Raw genomic sequence first — 17,975 nt, forward strand, 5'->3', positions numbered from 1 at the left:
ATAAAATTAAAAATCTATTAATTGAGTACAGTTTTCATAATAAAGTTCTACAGATGTGAATAACGGAATTCTTTTGCGAGGGGATAACATTTCTCTTAATGAGGGTTGAAAGGTGGTTTTCCTTAACAACAAAATCTGTTGCAAATGTTCACTGTGAATACTGATCTATGATGAGATTTTATGTATTTTCAACTTTGCAAATTTCTTTCCTCATAGATAAGTACTGCCAAATATTGATATCAATCCATGAGCGTATGGTTTAATTGCACATATTCACCGATCAGAAGGCATTTTTACAATTCTATTAGCTAAAGGCTAGACTGCCTTTTAACATGTTACTACATTGCAAATTAATTACTTCCTATTAAAGTTCCGTAATTGCAACATTAAATAGACTTTGGAATATGGACATTACCTTTGCACTTGTATCAAGGTTGAAAAATGATGCTGTGGGCTGAAATATATTGCTGGGAATTTGTATAGGAATGGAGATCTCACTTCTTTTTTTAACTTTTGACAGTGCAGGAAGTGTATAACACAGCCTATAACACAGCCTATTACTTGCAAGTCAAACAATGTTAGTTCTCACTGAAATGACTTTATCACAATATAAGTTTCACATATAAGTACTGTTTTGCTTATAATAGTTTCAGATTGAAACACTTTCAAGTCTTCAGCATAAGCTAATTCCAAAGCCATTCAGAGTTGAGTGGTTGAGCACAGTTCTTCCAACCATTTAAAAATGTAAACATCATTTTCTTTTAAAATTGAAGTACAGTTGATGTACAGTATTATATATACAGGTGTACAATATAGCAATTCACAATTTTTAAAGGTTATACTCCATTTATAGTTATAAAATATTTGCTATATGCCCTGTGTTATACAATATATCCTTGTAGCTTAATTTATACCTAATAGTTTGTACCTCTTAATCCCTTATGCCTATAATGCTCTTTCTTCCCTCTCCACTGGTTTGCTCTTTATATCTGTGAGTCTGCTTCTTTTCTGTTATATTCACTAGTTTGTTGTATTTTTTAGATTCCACATGTAAGTGATATCATACAGTACTTGTCTTTCTCTGTCTGACTTATTTCACTTAGCATTAATGACAAAACAAAAAAACCTACTGAATGGGAGAAAATACTTGCAAATGATATGACTGATAAGGGGTCAATATCCAAAATATATAAATAGTTCATACAACTAAACATCAAAAAACAAACAACCTGATCAACAAAATGGGCAGAAGAACTGAATAGACATTTTTCCAAAGAGGAAATGCAGATGGCTAACAGGCACATGAAAAGATGCTTATCATCACTAATCATCAGGGAAATGCAAATCAAAACCACGAGATATCACCTCACACCTGTCAGAATGGCTGTCATCAAAGAGAACACAAATGACAAATGTTGGCGAGGATGTAGAAAAAAGGGAACCTTCATACACTGTTGGTAAGAATGTAGACTGGTGCAGCCACTGTGGAAAACAGTATGGAGGTTTCAAAAAACTAAAAGTAGAACTACCATATGACCCAGCAATTCCACGCCTGAGTGTATATGTGAAAAAACAAAAGCACTAATTCGAAGAGACACATGCACCCCAGTGTTCATAGCAACATTATTTACATTTGCCAAGATATGGAAGCAACCTAAGTGTCCATCAACAGATGACTGGATAAAGAAGATTGTGGTATATATCAGGCGTCCCTGGTGGTCCAGTGGTTAAGAATCTGCCTGCCAATGCAGGGGACATGGGTTCGAGCCCTGGTCCGGGGAGATCCCACATGCTGCAGAGCAACTAAGCCCGTGTGCCACAACTACTGAGATCTGCGCTCTAGAGCCCTCGAGCCACAACTACTGAAGCCCGTGCACCTAGAGCCCATGCTCCACAATAAGAGAAGCCACCGCAATGAGAAGCCGGTGCACTGCAACGCAGAGTAGCTCCCGCTTGCCGCAACTAGAGAAAGCCCACGTGCAGCAGCGAAGACCCAATGCAGCCAAAAAAAAAAAAAAAAAAAGTCATAAAAAAAGATTGTGGTATACACACACACACACACACAATGGAATACTACTCAGCCATAAGTAAGAGTGAAATTTTGCCATTTGCAGCAACATGAATGGACCTGGAGGGCATTATGCTAGATAAACACCATTCTTTACTCAAGGGCTGTACAAAAGGCAGGCTATATTTGGCTTATAGGCCATAATTTACTGACCCCTGCTCTGTAAAGTCTGTACTCCCAGTAAATGTAATAAGTGCCTGTTTTCCCCCAAACTTTGCAACCAGTAAGTAAGAACTTTAAAAAATTTGTCCAGTTTGAAATTACATTTTTTCAACTTTGAACATTAGGACAGTGAAATACCTTTTCATGATTATAGGCCATTTATATTTCATCATTGAAAACTTGTTGTTCATGTTCTTTTTTCATTTTTATTGCAATAAAATTCTCATTCCAACAGTCACCCTGTGTACCAAAAAGAGTTCAAAGTCCTTTTTTGTGGCTCTGTCTACTTCTTTAGAATTATTTTCCACTGCATTCTCCCACACATCCAACATTCCTTCCATATTGAAAGACCTGTCATTGCCTGATAGAACTGTGTTTTCTCAAGCTTCTCTACATATGTGTACCAGATATCATTCATTTTCTGTTGCCTTTTCTCCATTTTCCCTTCTACTATAACTCTTATTTATCCTTCAAGATGCAGATCAAGGATCATTTCCTCCTCTTTGGTTCTACACCATTCTTAACTCTGCCATAAAACCTATTACACTATGTTACTAACTGTTGTTTACAGTTGTCTTTCTCCCTACTGGGCTGAAAGCTTGTTGAGAAATGGTATTGTAATTGATCTCTCTTTTCACAACTTAATAGGCACTGATTATTTGTTGACTGAATGAGTTCAAGATAATAGTAGTGTTAATAATATTAACAAAGTAATATGTGCCAGACACATAAATATCAGAGACAAATTTGTGTAATAATATTCCTTATAAAATGCTTATCATAATGAACAATTGAATTTTGAAGAAGCTATCTCAGATAGTAAAATTTCATTAAAGAAAATAGCCACTAAGATTTTTATTCCCTGACAAAACTAAGTATATCAAACATTGGATTTAAAAGCTTGTCTTTTTGCCTAAAGACTTAAAATAATTTATTTAAATAATTGCCACTAGTTATAGCTATGATTTCCAATTCAAGAAAATTTGCTTGTACTAGAAAACTGAGAAAATTAAAATACAAAAAAGAATATTCATCAGCCATGTCTGTTTTGTAATCTATTTTTGTTACTGTTTTGAAAGAACAGTAAGTTCTTTCTTTCAAAATCTCCTTTGTAACTTGACTAAGATACATTTTGGATTAATCTTTTATTTTGCTTTATTTCCAAAGGACATCCATTACCTTGCACTAGATAAGGGCGAATTGGCACTAGCTGAAGTGGCAAGAAAGAGAGCTAGTGACATTGATGCAGAATCAATAACCTCTGGAGTTGGTAAGATTTAATGCTGTTTTTTTAAAGTGCTTTTTATTTTAATCAATACTTATTCAGTATCACTTCTGTTTACATTTGTAGGGCATGGCTGGTTAATTTGAATTACTTTCTTTGTGAAGACAGTGTCTTTTTTTAGAAAAAACAAGAATTAAGCCTGGGTAAATAGTACAGTATGGATATTTAGCTTGGAATTGTGTTAATATGCAAATTAATAATCAGTAATTAATAACTACTTAGCAAAAAGTTAAAAAGTCATTGTTCTTTTCATAAGATTTTAAGGAAAACAGTTTATTATTATTAGTGCTATTATTAAAATTAACCAACACAGGAACTTATATAATCCTTTATTTTTATACATAGACGTGTCACATCTCAGAATTCCCTCCTATATCAGACAAAGTACTTCACGTGAAATTTAGGTTTGATGGGTGATTTTTTTTTTAATTTAGAAGCCACTAGATTCATTTTACTGTGAGTCTTCCAAAGAAGATAAATCAAAAGCCTAAATTGAATCTAAAAGTTCATTCAAAACTTTATAATATAGAAAAATGATGTCTTTAAAAACTATAATATCAGCATGAGTTTCCCTTTTCTAAACTCAATTTATCCTAATGTGACTAACTCTGAAAGTACTGATCTCTGGGCATCCCAATTTCTATTGTTCCTGGTATATCCTATTCCTAAATTAGGCAGAGGACCCTCAGAAATTGTAATAGAATTTATTTCTTCATGGAACTCCTATAAAACAGAAAGGTTTCAGTAAGGTTTCCACTTGGTAAGTTGCTTGAAAATATTGTAACATTGATTATCCATTGATGGATCATCTTGTGCTTTGTTTTTTGTTTTTTTTTTTTAATTTATTTATTTATTTTGGCTATGTTGGGTCTTCGTTTCTGTGCGAGGGCTTTCTCTAGTTGCGGCAAGTGGGGGCCACTCTTAATCGCGGTGTGCGGGCCTCTCACTGTCGTGGCCTCTCTTGTTGTGGAGCACAGGCTCCAGACGCGCAGGCTCAGTAGTTGTGGCTCACGGGCCTAGTTGCTCCGCGGCATGTGGGATCTTCCCAGACCAGGGCTCGAACCCGTGTTCCCTGCATTGGCAGGCAGATTCTCAACCAGTGCGCCACCAGGGAAGCCCTTGTGCTTTGGTTTTGTAATGTTGGCAGCCAAAAGGAGCAATTGTCAGCTTCTCTCTAACATCACCACCAGAGATCCCAGTCTTCCAGTTGGTACTGAAGGACTCAAAGCTATACTACCAGGGTAGCTCTAAAGCTGAATACCAAAGCTGACAGTTGTTTACCAGAAAGATGATTTTGTTCTCCCTCCCCCACCCTGAAAAAGTTCCAAACTGATCAAACCCAAAAGATGCATAGACCACTTTCAAATCTTCATGCCTAATGGATAAAGGATATTCAATATTAATATAATATTAGATAAGAGTAACTTCAGTTGACTTATCAATGTATATTGTTACTTGCTAAGGATAGTGATGTGCATCCCAATAAAAACAATAATAGCTAATATTTACTGAATGCTTACTGTGGGCCATGCACTATTCTAAGTTAACCTACATTTACTAATTTAAGCCTCACCATAATTCTTTGAGGTAGGTACAGTTTATATTTGTGATGTCACTTATAACTAAATAATGAAACCATACCATATTAATAGGAATTGCGGTGTTACATCATGGGGATACAAACATCCTCCATCCCCATCCCTCTTGCCATTTAGGAAACACAGTAGGAGGTTAATTCATAGCAAATTTTATCAGAATTTTCCTTAGTTGTCATGTACCCTGCCTTTTCCACCAGGGTTTCAGATATAATGGAGGCAATTTTTGCATTTTAAAGCTATTTAAATTTACTAAGAGTGAAAGGAATATGAAGAGATTACCACGAAATTTCAGAAAAATGAAGAAACTCCACTATTCACCAAAATGCATCCTGTGCCCTGTGTATATTCTGATCAGGTTACCTAGGCCAGCTGATAATTCCTAGACAAAGAGCTTGGTGTTCCCCCTTTGAGCCCTGCCTCATTTCTAGTAAATACCTTTTTTTCACTGAAACCCTGTTACTCCCCATTTCTCAGCTTTTTTTTCAGGCCTTATCCTTTGGCTTTGATTACTATCTCTTGTCAAAGATCCATTTAATAACAACAGTAACTATCAAGAGGTGAACACCTTAGATAAATGTTCTACTTCACTTTTGTTCCAGAAAACTAGGGTGGCTCCCACTTACATTTAGCAGACAGAAAAAAAGAATCAGCAAACTTTAAGATATAATATTTAAAATCATTGAGTCTGAGGAGCAAAAGGAAAAAAGATTAAGTGAAATGGGCCTAAAGGACTTATGGGACACTCTCAAGCATACCAACAACTATGGGAGTCTCAGAAGGATAAGTGAGAAAGAGACAGAGAGACTATTTGAAGAAATAATGACCGGAAACTTCCCAAATTTGAGGAAAGAGATGGATCTACAAATCCAACCTCCGTGAACTCCAAATACAGTCAACCAGGGGAGAGACCCATGCTAGGACAAATTATAATCAAACTATCAAAAGCTTTTCAGCTTGAAAAAAGCATCTTGAAAGCAGCAAGAGAAAAGCAACTTATCATATACAAGGTATCCTCAATAATATTATCAGCAAGCTTCTAGTAGAAGAAACCTTGGAGGCCTGAGGCAATAAAATGACATATTTAAAGTGCTGAAACAAAAAAGAATGTCAATGGAGAATTCTATATCCAGCAAAACTTTCCCTCAAAAATGAGGCAGAAATTTAGACATTCCTAGCTAAATAAAAGCTGAGGGAGTTCATTACCTTCCCTAAAAGTAATGCTAAAGGGAGTCCTACAGGTTGAAATGAAAGGATCCTAGATAGCAACTTGAACCCATATGAAGAATGTAAAGATCTCCAATAAAGATTAATACATGGACAAATATAAAAACAATTATTATTATAATATTTTACTACACTTTTTATTTTCAACAGGAATTAAAAGACAAATGCATAGAAAATAATTATAAATCTGTTAGTAGGTACACAGTATATAAAGATGTAATTTGTGACCTCAATAACATAAAGTTGGGGGACAGGAACACAACTTATAGAAGTAGAGTTTTGTACGCAATTTAAGTTAACTTGGTATCCATTCAAATCAGATTATTATAATTTAGGATGTTATATGTAATCCCCATAGTAACTACAAAGAAAATAACTATAGAATGTACACAATGGAAATTCAGACGTTTCACTACAAAATATCAACTAAACACAAAAGAAGGCAGTAATGGAGGAAATTAGGAGGAAAAAAGCTATAAGGGGGAAAAAGGCTTTAAGACATACAGAAATTAAATAACAAAATGGGAAAAGTCCTTCCCTATCAGTAGTTATTTTAAATATAATGGAATAAACTCTCCAGTCAAGTCTGCACAGAGCAAAGAGGTTGTAGATAGGACTTGACCAGTAAGTTTATGTGGATGAGGATAAGTGAAAGACACCCATCTCAAAAGAGCTAAAGTAAAAATAGGAATGTCATTGGGATCATGGGATATATGCTAGTACCAAAGGATAGGAATACAGGTGTACGTGAGACATAGCTGGAACCAGAAACTTAAAAGCTGTTTGGACTTTCTTCAATATTTTCTTTCTCCAAAGACCATTTTCATCTTTTCAAGTTTTTAAGGCAGTAAGCAAGTTTGCCAGTAGGACTCAAAACTTTGCATCCTTTAGTTGAGGCATGCAGAGGGAAGAATGATTCTCATTCTTGTTCCAGAATTTCCAGAGAAGGACTTTGATTCAGCTGGTTTCCTTACCCAAGTTGTTCCCATCAACTATGGCCAGAGGGCTGGGTCACATAGCTTCAAGAAAAAGGCTCCCACAATTGGATATGATATGGGGGTCAGTTTTTAGGACAAGGGTATTAGGCAGATAATCCTATAGACATCTACTTCAGAGGTAAAGGAAAGAACCAAACATGACTCCATCCTGCAGGCCAGCAAGATCACCTTTTTTTTTTTTTTTTTAAATGAGATTTTTTTTTTTAGTTAATTAATTAATTAATTAATTAATTTTTTTTAATATTTATTTTTGGCTGTGTTGGGTCTTCGTTTCTTTGCGAGGGCTTCCTCTAGTTGCGGCAAGCGGGGGCCACTCTTCATCGCGATGCACGGGCCTCTCACTATCGCGGCCTCTCTTGTTGCGGAGCACAGGCTCCAGATGCGCAGGCTCAGTAGTTGTGGCTCACGGGCCCAGTTGCTCCGCGGCACGTGGGATCTTCCCAGACCAGGGCTCGAACCCGTGTCCCCTGCATTGGCAGGCAGATTCTCAACCACTGCGCCACCAGGGAAGCCCAAGATCACCTTTAAAAGAAAGAAAATAGGTGTACTTTCAGGTATTCTGATTCAAGGCTCTTAGAAGACAAGCTGTCCCACAATCATTTGAATATCTAAGACAAGGGAAGGATCAGCACCGTATATCAGGATTTGAGCTGAAGAGACTTCCAAGGAAAGAAATAAGGAATGAGAAATAAAGGATACAGAACCTTGGGGAAACAAACACATAGAGCTATTCCACTACCCATTCACTCACTCCTCAAACCATGCCTATCTGGCTGCTATCAAATTATTCCACCAAAACAGTTTTCACAATGTTACAGTGACTCCCCTCTCCCTACCCCACCATGAGAGTAAATTGAGTAGGCGTTTTTAAGTCCTCAACTTACATAACCTTTACAACAGTAGTTAAATATTATTCACTACTCCCTCCATGTCGAAATTGTCTTCTCGTGATTTCTCTGACATCATTCTTGCATGATTTTCTTCCTAACATTTTTCCAGCCATTCCTTCTCAGTTTCCTTTATTGCTTTGTCTTTATCAGACTTCTGTAAATTAACCAAATGCAGCAATCTGGGGAGGGTTTCAAGAAAAACAACTGAATTTCATGTAAGAACAGAAAGTTCTATAGTGTTGTTGGGGTTCTTTTAATATTTATTTATTTTGGCTGCACTGGGTCTTAGTTGCAGCACGTGGGATCTTGTTGCGGCCTGTTTAGTTGTGGCAGGTGGACTTCTTAGTTGTGGCATGGGAACTCCTAGTTGCGGCATGCATGTGGGATCTAGTTCTCCGACCAGGGATTGAACCCAGGCCCCCTGCGTTGGGAGCGTGGAGTCTTACATACTGGACTACCGGGGAAGTTCTTCGTAGTGTTTTAACTTGCCCTTTTCCCATCTGCCCCACCACCCAGCTCCACAGTAGTCTTGAAAACCACAGCCCATAATCCTGGTGAAAATCAACAGCTCCAGGAGCCAGCAGAGAGTAAAGAACAGGATTGGAGGTCCTTCAAAGTCCCAATCCCAGATAACTATCATTATTTGACTCATGGTTCCTTGGAAGACCTCTTGTGTAAGCCTGTCTTTATTTACCTGACTGGAAGCTCACTCTTTGTGAAAAAGCCTTTTCCCCAGGGTGCTTTGTGGAAAACTATTAGAGGCAGTTGTTTAAGATTTTGGCTGCCTGAGAAGGTAAATAACTGCTGGAGCAAACAATAAGCCAACCAAAAAGCTAAAAAGGCAATTCTGGAGAATAAGATATCCATAGGAGATTTGAAAAGCTCGAAAATCTTTCTGGGACTGTGTATACTACTGTGTGCATGCCCAGGACTGTGTGCATTCTTAGGAAATATCTGAGATGGTCACCTAAATTCTCACCTCTGGCTGATCTGGAGGCTCTATGCATGCAAGCAGTGGAGGCTAAAGCTGAGTTGTAAAATGCCTAGCTGAGCATTCAGGGGGTTCCCTGACACACATACAGAACCCCCACCCAAAAAGATTCCAAGATATACTGGTTCTAGGATTAAAAATCTTTATCCAATCTGTAGATGACTGTTTAGGTAACTGAAAAGAGATTTCAGTGGCTGCACACAACAAGGAATATAGACTTTACAGAATGAGTTCAAAAGTTACCAAACAAGCAACAAATAGCAACAGCAAACCTTGGAGAAGAGTGATTTACAGAGTTGCCACATTATATTTAAATATATTAAATAATATATTTAACATTTACACATTTATTAAATATTTATATTTAAACATATTACTTAAATGCAGTTTTTCATCAAAATTTTGTTTAATTAAATTTAATTTTTATTTTATATTGGAGTATAGTTGATTTACAATGTTGTGTTAGTTTCAGGTGTACAGGAAAGTGATTCAATTATAAACATACATATATCCATTTTTTTCAAATTCTTTTCCCATATAGGTTATTACAGAATATTGAGTAGAGTTCCCTGTGCTATACAGTACATCCTTGTTGATTACATATTTTATATATAGTGGTGTATATATTAACCCCAAATGCACAAGGTTTCTGTGTATTAATTTTGTATCCTGAAACTTTACCGAATTTATTGATGAGCTCTAGTAGTTTTCTGGTAACATACTAGGACTTTCTATGTGTACTATCATGTTATCTGCAAAGAGTGGCAGTCTTATTCTTCTTTTCCAATTTGGATTCCTTTTGTTTCTTTTTCTTCTCTGATTGCTGTGTCTAGGACTTCCAAAACTATGTTGAATAAAAGTGGTCAGAGTGGATATCTTTGTCTTGTTCCTGTTTCAGTTTTTCACCATGGAGAATGATGTTAGCTGTGGGTTTTTCATATATGGCTTTTTTTATGTTGAGGTAAGTTCCCTCTATGCCCACTTTCCGGAGAGTTTTTATCATAAATCGTTGTTGAATTTTATCAAAAGCTTTTTCTGCATACGGATTTTATTCTTCAATTTGTTAATGTGGTGTATCATATTTATTGATTTACGGATATTGAAGAATCCTTGCATCCCTGGGATAAATCCCACTTGATCATGGTGTATGATCCTTTTAATGTATTCAGTTAGGATTTGGTTTGTTAGTATTTTGTTGAGGATTTTTGCATCTATGTTCATCAGTGATATTAACCTGTAATTTTCTTTTTTTGTGGTATCTTTGGTTTCAGTATCAGGGTGGCAGTGGCCTCATAGAATGAGTTTGGGAGTGTTCCTTCCTCTGCAATGTTAACTCTTCTCTAAATGTTTGATAGAATTTGCCTGAGAAGCCATCTGATCCTGGACTTTTGTTTGTTGGAAGTTTTTAAATCACAGTTTCAACTTCAGTACTTGTAATCGGTTTGTTCATATTTTCTATTTCCTCCTGGTTCAGTCTTGGAAGGTTGTACCTTTCTAAGAATTTGTCCATTTCTTCTAGGTTGTCCATTTTGTTGATGTATAGTTGCTTGTAGTCTCTTATGGTCCTTTGTATTTCTGTGGTGTCTGTTGTAACTTCTTTTTCATTTCTGATTTTATTGATTTGAGCCCTCCCTTTTTTTCTTCATGAGTCAATTTTGTTTATCTCTTCGAAGAACCAGCTTTTTAGTTTCATTGATCTTTTCTATTGTTTTTTTTCTTCTCTATTTCATTTATTTCTGCTCTGATCTTTAATGATTTCTTTCCTTCTACTAACTTTGTGTTTTGTTTGTTCTTCTTTCTCTAGTTACTTTAGGTGTAAGGTTAGGTTATTTATTGGGGATTTTTCTTCTTTCCTGATGTAAGATTGTATTGCTATAAACTTCCCTCTTAGAACTGTTTTTGCTGCATCCCATAGTTTTGGATTGTCATGTTTTCATTGCCATTTGTCTCTAGGTATTTTTTAGTTTCCTCTTTGATTTATTCAGTGATCCATTGGTTGTTTAGTAACATATTGTTTGACCTCCATGTGCTTGTGTTTTTTTCTTTTTTGCTTGTAGTTGATTTCTAATCACATAGTGCTGTGGTTGGAAAAGATGCTTGATGTGATTTCAATTTACTTAAATTTACCGAGGCTCACTTTGTGGCTCAGCATGTGATCTATCCTGGAGAATGTTCCATTTGCACTTAAGAAGAATGTGTATTCTGTTGCTTTTGGATGGAATGTTCTGTAAATATCAATTAAGTCCATCTGATCTAATATGTTCCCTGTTGATTTTCTGTCTGGAAGAGCTGTCCATTGATGTCAGTGGGTGTTAAAGTACTCTACTATTATTGTGTTACTGTTGATTTCTCCTTTCATGGCTGTTAGCATTTGCCTTATATATTGAGGTGCTCCTATTTTGGGTGCATATATATTTACAATTGTTATATTTGCTTCTTGTATTGATCTCTTGATCATTTTGTAGTGTCCTTCCTTGTCCCTTGTAACAGTCTTTATTTTAAAGTCTATTTTGTCTGATATGAGTATTGCTACTCCTGATTTCTTTTGATTTACATTTGCATGGAGTATCTTTTTCCATCCCCTCACTTTGAATCTGTATGTGTCCCTAGATCTGAAGTGGGTCTCTTTTAGACAGCATATATACGGGTCTTGTTTTTGTATCCATTCAGCAAGCCTGTGTCTCTTTGTTGGAGCATTTGATCCATTTATATTTTAGGTAATTATCCATATGTATGTTCTTATTGCCATTTTGTTAATTTTGGATTTGTTTTTGTAGGTCTTTTTTCTTTGCTTCCTCTTTTGTTCTCTTCTCTTGGGATTTGATGACTATTTCTAGTATTGTGTTTGGACTGCTTTTTCTTTTTTGTGTTTGTATCTGTTGTAGATTTTTGGTGTGCAGTTCCCATGAAGTTTTGATACAGCAGTCTACATATATACAAGATTATTTCAAGTTGCTGCTCTCTTAATTTCAAAGGCATTTCCAATATCCTGCATTTGTACTGTCCTCTTCTCACGATTGCTGGTTTTGATATCATATTTGTGTGTGGAGTCTTTCCTACCTTTAGCTTTCCCATTCGTAATTTTCTTGTTTCTGATTGTGGCCTTTTCTTTTCCACCTAGAGAAGTTCCTTTAGCATTTGTTGTAAGGCTGGTTTGGTGATGCTGAATTCTCTTAGCTTTTGCTTGTCTATGAAGCTTTTAATTTCTGTCAAATCTGAATGAAAGCCTCACTGGGTAAATATTCTCGGTTGTAGGTTTTTCCTTTTCATCACTTTAAATATATGGTGCCACTCCCTTCTGGCCTACTGAGTTCCCACTGAAAAATCAGCTGATATCCTAATGGGGATTCCGTTGTATGTTGTTTGTTGCTTCTGCCTTGTTGCTTTTAATATTTTCTCTTTGTCTTTAATATTTTTTAGTTTGATTAATATGTCTTAGAATGTTTCTCCTTGAGTTTATCTTGCCTGGGACTCTGCACTTCCTGGACTTGAGTGAGTCTTTCCTTTCCCATGTTAGGGGAGTTTTCAGCTGTAATCTCTTCAAATATTTTCTCAGGCCCTTTCTCTCTGTCTTCTCCTTCTGGGACGCCTGTAATGCAAATGTTGGTTTGTTTAATGTTATCCCAGAGGTCTCTGAGACTGTCCTCATCTTTTTTTTCATTCCTTTTTCTTTATTCTGTTCTGCAGCAGTGATTTCCACCACTCTGTCTTCCAACTCACTTATTCGTTTTTCTGCCTCGTTTATTCTGCTGTTGATTCCCTGTAGTATATTTTTCATTTCGGTTATTATATTGTTCATCTCTGTTTGTTAAGTCTTCTAGCTCTTTGTTAAACATATCTTGTATCTTCTTGGTTTGTACCTCCATTCTTTTTCTGAGATCTTGGATCATGTTTACTATCATTACTCGGATTTCTTTTTCAGGTAGACTGCCTATCTCCACTTCACTTAATTGTTCTTCTGGGGTTTTGTCTAGTTCCTTTGTCTGGACCATAGACATTTGTCTGGACAATGTCTCTGTCGTTTCATTTTGTCTAACTTTCTGTGTTTGTGGTGTCCTTTCCACTGGCTGCAGAGTTGTAGTTCCTATTGCTTCTGGTGTTTGCCTCCTGTTGGGTGAGGTTGGTTCAGGGGCTTGTGCAGGCTTCCTAGTGGGAGGGACCGATGCCTGCCCACTGGTAGGTGGAGCTGGGTCTTGTCCCTCTGGTGGTCATGGTCATGTCAAGGGGTGTGTTTAGAGGTGGCTGTGAGCTCAGTACAACTTAGGCAGCCTGTCTGCTGATGGGTGGGGCTGTGTTCCCACCCTGCTGGTTGTTTGGCCTGAGGTGTCCCAGCACCGGAGCTGCAGGCTGTTGGGTGGGGCCAGGTCTTGGTGCCAAAATGGCGACCTCCAGGAGCACTCACACCCATCAGTATTTCCTGGGACCTCCGTCACCAGTGTTCTTGCCCCCACAGTGAGCCACAGCTGACCCCTGCTTCCCCAGGACACTCTCCAAGACCTGCAGGTGAGTTTAGCCCTGGCTCCTGCTTTGTGTGGGTCCCAGTGCATGTGAAACCTTGTGTGCGCCTTCCAAGAGTGGAGTCTGTTTCCCCCAGTCCTGCGGAGCTCCTGCATTCAAGGCCCGCTGGCCTTCAAAGCCAAATGCTCTAGCCTAAATGGGGATGTGGCTCAGAACTCACTCCTGTGGGAGAACCTCTGTGATATATTTTCCAGTTTGTGGGTCGCCCACTCGGTGGGTATGGGATTTGATTATATCATGAAAGTGCCCCTCCTACCATCTGGTTGTGGTTTCTTCTTTGTCTTTGGATGTAAAATATCTTTTTTGGTAGGTTCCAATCTTTTTTGTCGGTGGTTGTTTAGCAGTTAGTTGTGATTTTGGTGTTTTCATGAGGGGGTGAGCTCAACTTCTTCTACTTTGCCATCTTGTCCACAATCAAGGGGCTGCTTTTAGTTTGGATGCTTTATGCCTCTTTCCTCAGCATGTGCTGGCTGTTATCCCCTTGAAATAGGGGTGTACAGGTGTGGCGGCCTGTGCATGCTCCCAGGATGGCGGGTACAGCAACCTGCACCTGTGCCCACATCTCTTAGTGGAGGCGGCTGCCTGCGCACTCCCACAACAGCAGGAGCAGTGATTGGCGCCTGTTCTCATGTCTCTTGGTGGTGGCAGCTCACACACTCCCAGGACAGTGAGGGCAGTGACTAGCGTCTTCTTGTGGGTCTCATAGCAGCAGCAGCGGTCCATGCACTCATGGGACAGTGGGGGTAGTGATTGGCACCTACTTGCAGGACTCTTAGTGGTGGCAGCAGCATATGCCCATCTCTGGAACCCAGGATGGCACTGATGGCTCGCACCCACCCCTGGAGCTCATGTAGATGGTGTCCTGTTGCCTGACACAGAGAAAGAGGCTCCTATGGAGGTCCCACTCCCACCCCTCTCCCTCGCACCCCCAATGGAGCCTTGCCTCTGTGGTGGGCCCTAGCTTCTTCTGGCCCTAGCTTCTTCTGAATGTACCCTTAGTTGCCACACTCCAGCCTCTTCAGGCTGTGTCCATACAGCCAACTGTGGTCCTCTCCCAGGTCTGAGCTCCAAAGCCTGAGCTTCAGCACCCAGCCCCTGCCTGCACCAATGGTTGAGCGTCTGAGGCTGAGGAGCACAGGGTGGCAGTACCAACCATTTCTGCATGTCATTCTTCATTTTGCCTACTGCAGACTGGTTGCTGTGCTCTCCTCTGAGGCTCCAAAGCCACTCCTCCATCCAGGCTGATCTCCCCACCGGTGAGGGGACTTCCCAGGGTGCAGGAACCTGTCCTCCTTCACAGCTCCATCCTTGGGGCACAGGTCCTGTCCCGATTCCTTTCGCTCTTTTTCTTTTTTCTTTTGTCCTACCCAGTTATGTGGAGGTTTTCTTGCCCTTTTGGAAGTTTGAGGTCTAATGCCAGCGTTCAGTAGATGTTCTGTACAAATCATTCCACTTGTAGATGTATTTTTTATGTATTTGTCGGAGGCAGTAAGCTCCACTTCCTGCTCCTCTGCCATCTTGATCCCCCCCTTAACACAATTTTGAACAAAAAATTGTAAGACATTTAATGAAATAAAGTATGACCCATAAACAGTAAAAAAAAAAAAAGCAATCAGTAGAAACAGACTCTGAGGAAGCCCAGATGTTGGACTTAATAAACAGAGACTAAATTGAATCCATAGCACTTGGTATAGACCTTTGCACAGTAAGTAACTCAATAAGTATTTGTTGAATGAATGAATACAGGAGTGCATGAGGCAAGAGTTATAATACAAAATTAAAATGGAAAAAAAAGGAAAAGTAGAAAATTTAAGAAGTCAGTGAGCAGACGGTTTTTCAGGGGAAAAAAGCCTTTTAAGCATAGATAATTTGTATATCCCTGTACCAATCCACACTGTCTTTCGTCACAAAATTTGTGTAAGAAATACCTAATAGATATCTTCCCCTGCCTTGTTTTTCTTCAAAATTTCCTTAGCTGTTCATGTGCTATGCTCTGCCATATGAGCTTCACTGAGAATTACCTTGTCAAGTTTCATGAAAACTTCACAGGTATTTTAAGTGAGATTGCATTAAGCTAACATTGTCATCCTTACAGTATTGAATATTCCTGTCATGAATGTGGCATACTCTCCTTTTATCAGGTCTTTGACTGTCTTTAATGATGTTCATTAATTTCTCATAATTGTCCTGCACATCTTTTATTAATATTTATTCCTATGACCTTATTTTCTGTTGATATTATGTTTCTTTTTTATTGATTTTCAACTTTAATGAGATATAATTGACATACAACATTGTGTAAATTAAGATGCACAATGTGTTTTTGATACACTTATATATTGCAATATGATTACCACCATAGTGTTGGCTAACACCTCCATCACATCAGATAATTACCATTTCTTTTTTGTTGTGAGAATAAACTCTACTCTCTTAGTGATTTTTAATAAAGCAATACAGTACTGTTAACTATAATCACAATGTTGTGCGTTAGGTACCCAGAACTTATTCATCTTATAACTGGAAATGTGTACCTTTTGACCAACATCTCCCCAATTCCCTTACCCCTCAGCCCCTGGTAACCACCATTGTATTCTATTTCTACAAGATCAGCTTTTTAAGATCCACATATAAGTGGTATTAAGTACTATCTGTCTTCCTCTGTCTCACTTATTTCATTTAACATAATGCTTTCAAGGTCCATCCAAATGCCACAAATGGCAGGATTTCCTTCTCCTCATGGTTGAAGAATGTTCCATTGTATGTAGTTATATACACACACAGCCTCTTCTTTATCCACTCATCCGTTGAGGGACATTTAGGTTGTTTCTGTGTCTTGGTTATTGTGAACAATGCTGCAGTAAACAAGGGACTGCAGATATCTTTTCAATATCCATTTAATTGCCTTTGTATATATACCCAGATGTGGAATTTCTGGATTGTATGGTAGTCCTATTTGTAATTTTTTGAGGAACTTCCATACTGTTTTCCATATTGCCTGTACCAGTGTACATTCTCACCAACAGTGCACAAGGGTTCTTGTTTCTCCATGTCATCACCAACACTTATTATCTCTTCTCTTTTTGATGATAGCCATTCTAAAAAGTGCAAGATGATAACTCATTGTGGGTTTGATTTGCATTTTCCCTGGTTAAAAGTAGTGTTGAGCACCTTTTCGTGAACATGTTGGCCATTTGTATGTCTCTCTAGGAAAAATGCCTATTCAGGTCTTCTGCCGATATTTTCAATTGTTTTTACTGTTTCTTTTGCTGCACAGAAGCTTTTAAGTTTGATGTAGTTCCACTTATTTATCTTTGTTGCTCGTGCTTTTGCTGTCATTTCAAAAATAATGATTGCCAAGACCAGTGTCACAGAGCTTTTTCCCTATGTTTTCTTCTAGGAGCTTTATGTTTGCAGTTCTTATGTTTAAGTCTAATCCATTTTGAGTCAATTTTTGTGAGTGGTGTAAGATAAGGGTGCAATTTCACTTCTCTGCATGCAGTTATCCAGTTTTCCCACTAACATTTATTGAAGAGACTATCCTTTCCCTGTTGAGTATTCTTGACTCCCTTGTCAGATATTAGCTAATGTATCTATCTATTCTATTCCATTGATCTACATGTCTATTTTTATGCCAGTACCATACTGTTTTGATTACTATAGCTTTATAGTATAGTTTGAAATCAGGAAGTGTGCTGCCTCCAGCTTTGTTCTTTGTCAGGATTTGTCTATTCAAGGATTTTTGTGGTTCCACACAAATTTAAGGATTGTTTTTCCTATTTCTGTGAAAAATACCATTGGAACTTTTTATAGGGGTTGCATTGAATCTGTAGATAGCTTGGGGTAGTATGGTCATTTTAACAGTATTAATTCTTCTAATCCATGAAGATGGGCTATCTTTCCATTTGTGTCATTTTCAATTTCTTTCATCAAAGTCTTATAGTTTTCAGTGTATACATCTTTAACATCTGTGGTTAAATTTATTCTCATTTTTTATGCAGTTGTAAATGGGACTGCTTTCTTAATTTCTCTTTCTCATAATTCATTACTAGTATATAGAAACTCAGCTGATTTTTGTTTATTGATTTTGTATTCTCTAACTTTACTGAATTATTTTATTAGTTCCAACATTTTTTTTGGTGGCCTCTTTAGTTTCTCCATATAATATCATGTCATCTGCAAAATGAGCCAGTTTTACTTCTTCCTTTCTGAATTTAATGCCTTTTATTTCTTTTTCTTGC

General features: G+C 37.8%; 1 protein-coding gene across 1 annotated transcript in view; it reads left to right on the top strand.

Annotated features, from left to right (window-relative positions):
- Positions 1–17,975, top strand: part of WDPCP (WD repeat containing planar cell polarity effector) — a 360,469-nt gene that overhangs the window by 263,922 nt on the left and 78,572 nt on the right. The window contains exon 16 of the mRNA XM_028168397.2: positions 3,398–3,500. Within this exon, the coding sequence (XP_028024198.2) occupies positions 3,398–3,500 (103 nt within the window). The remainder of the gene's footprint in view (positions 1–3,397; positions 3,501–17,975) is intronic.

Source organism: Balaenoptera acutorostrata, chromosome 12, assembly GCF_949987535.1.
Source record: "Balaenoptera acutorostrata chromosome 12, mBalAcu1.1, whole genome shotgun sequence".
Lineage (NCBI taxonomy): Eukaryota > Metazoa > Chordata > Mammalia > Artiodactyla > Balaenopteridae > Balaenoptera > Balaenoptera acutorostrata.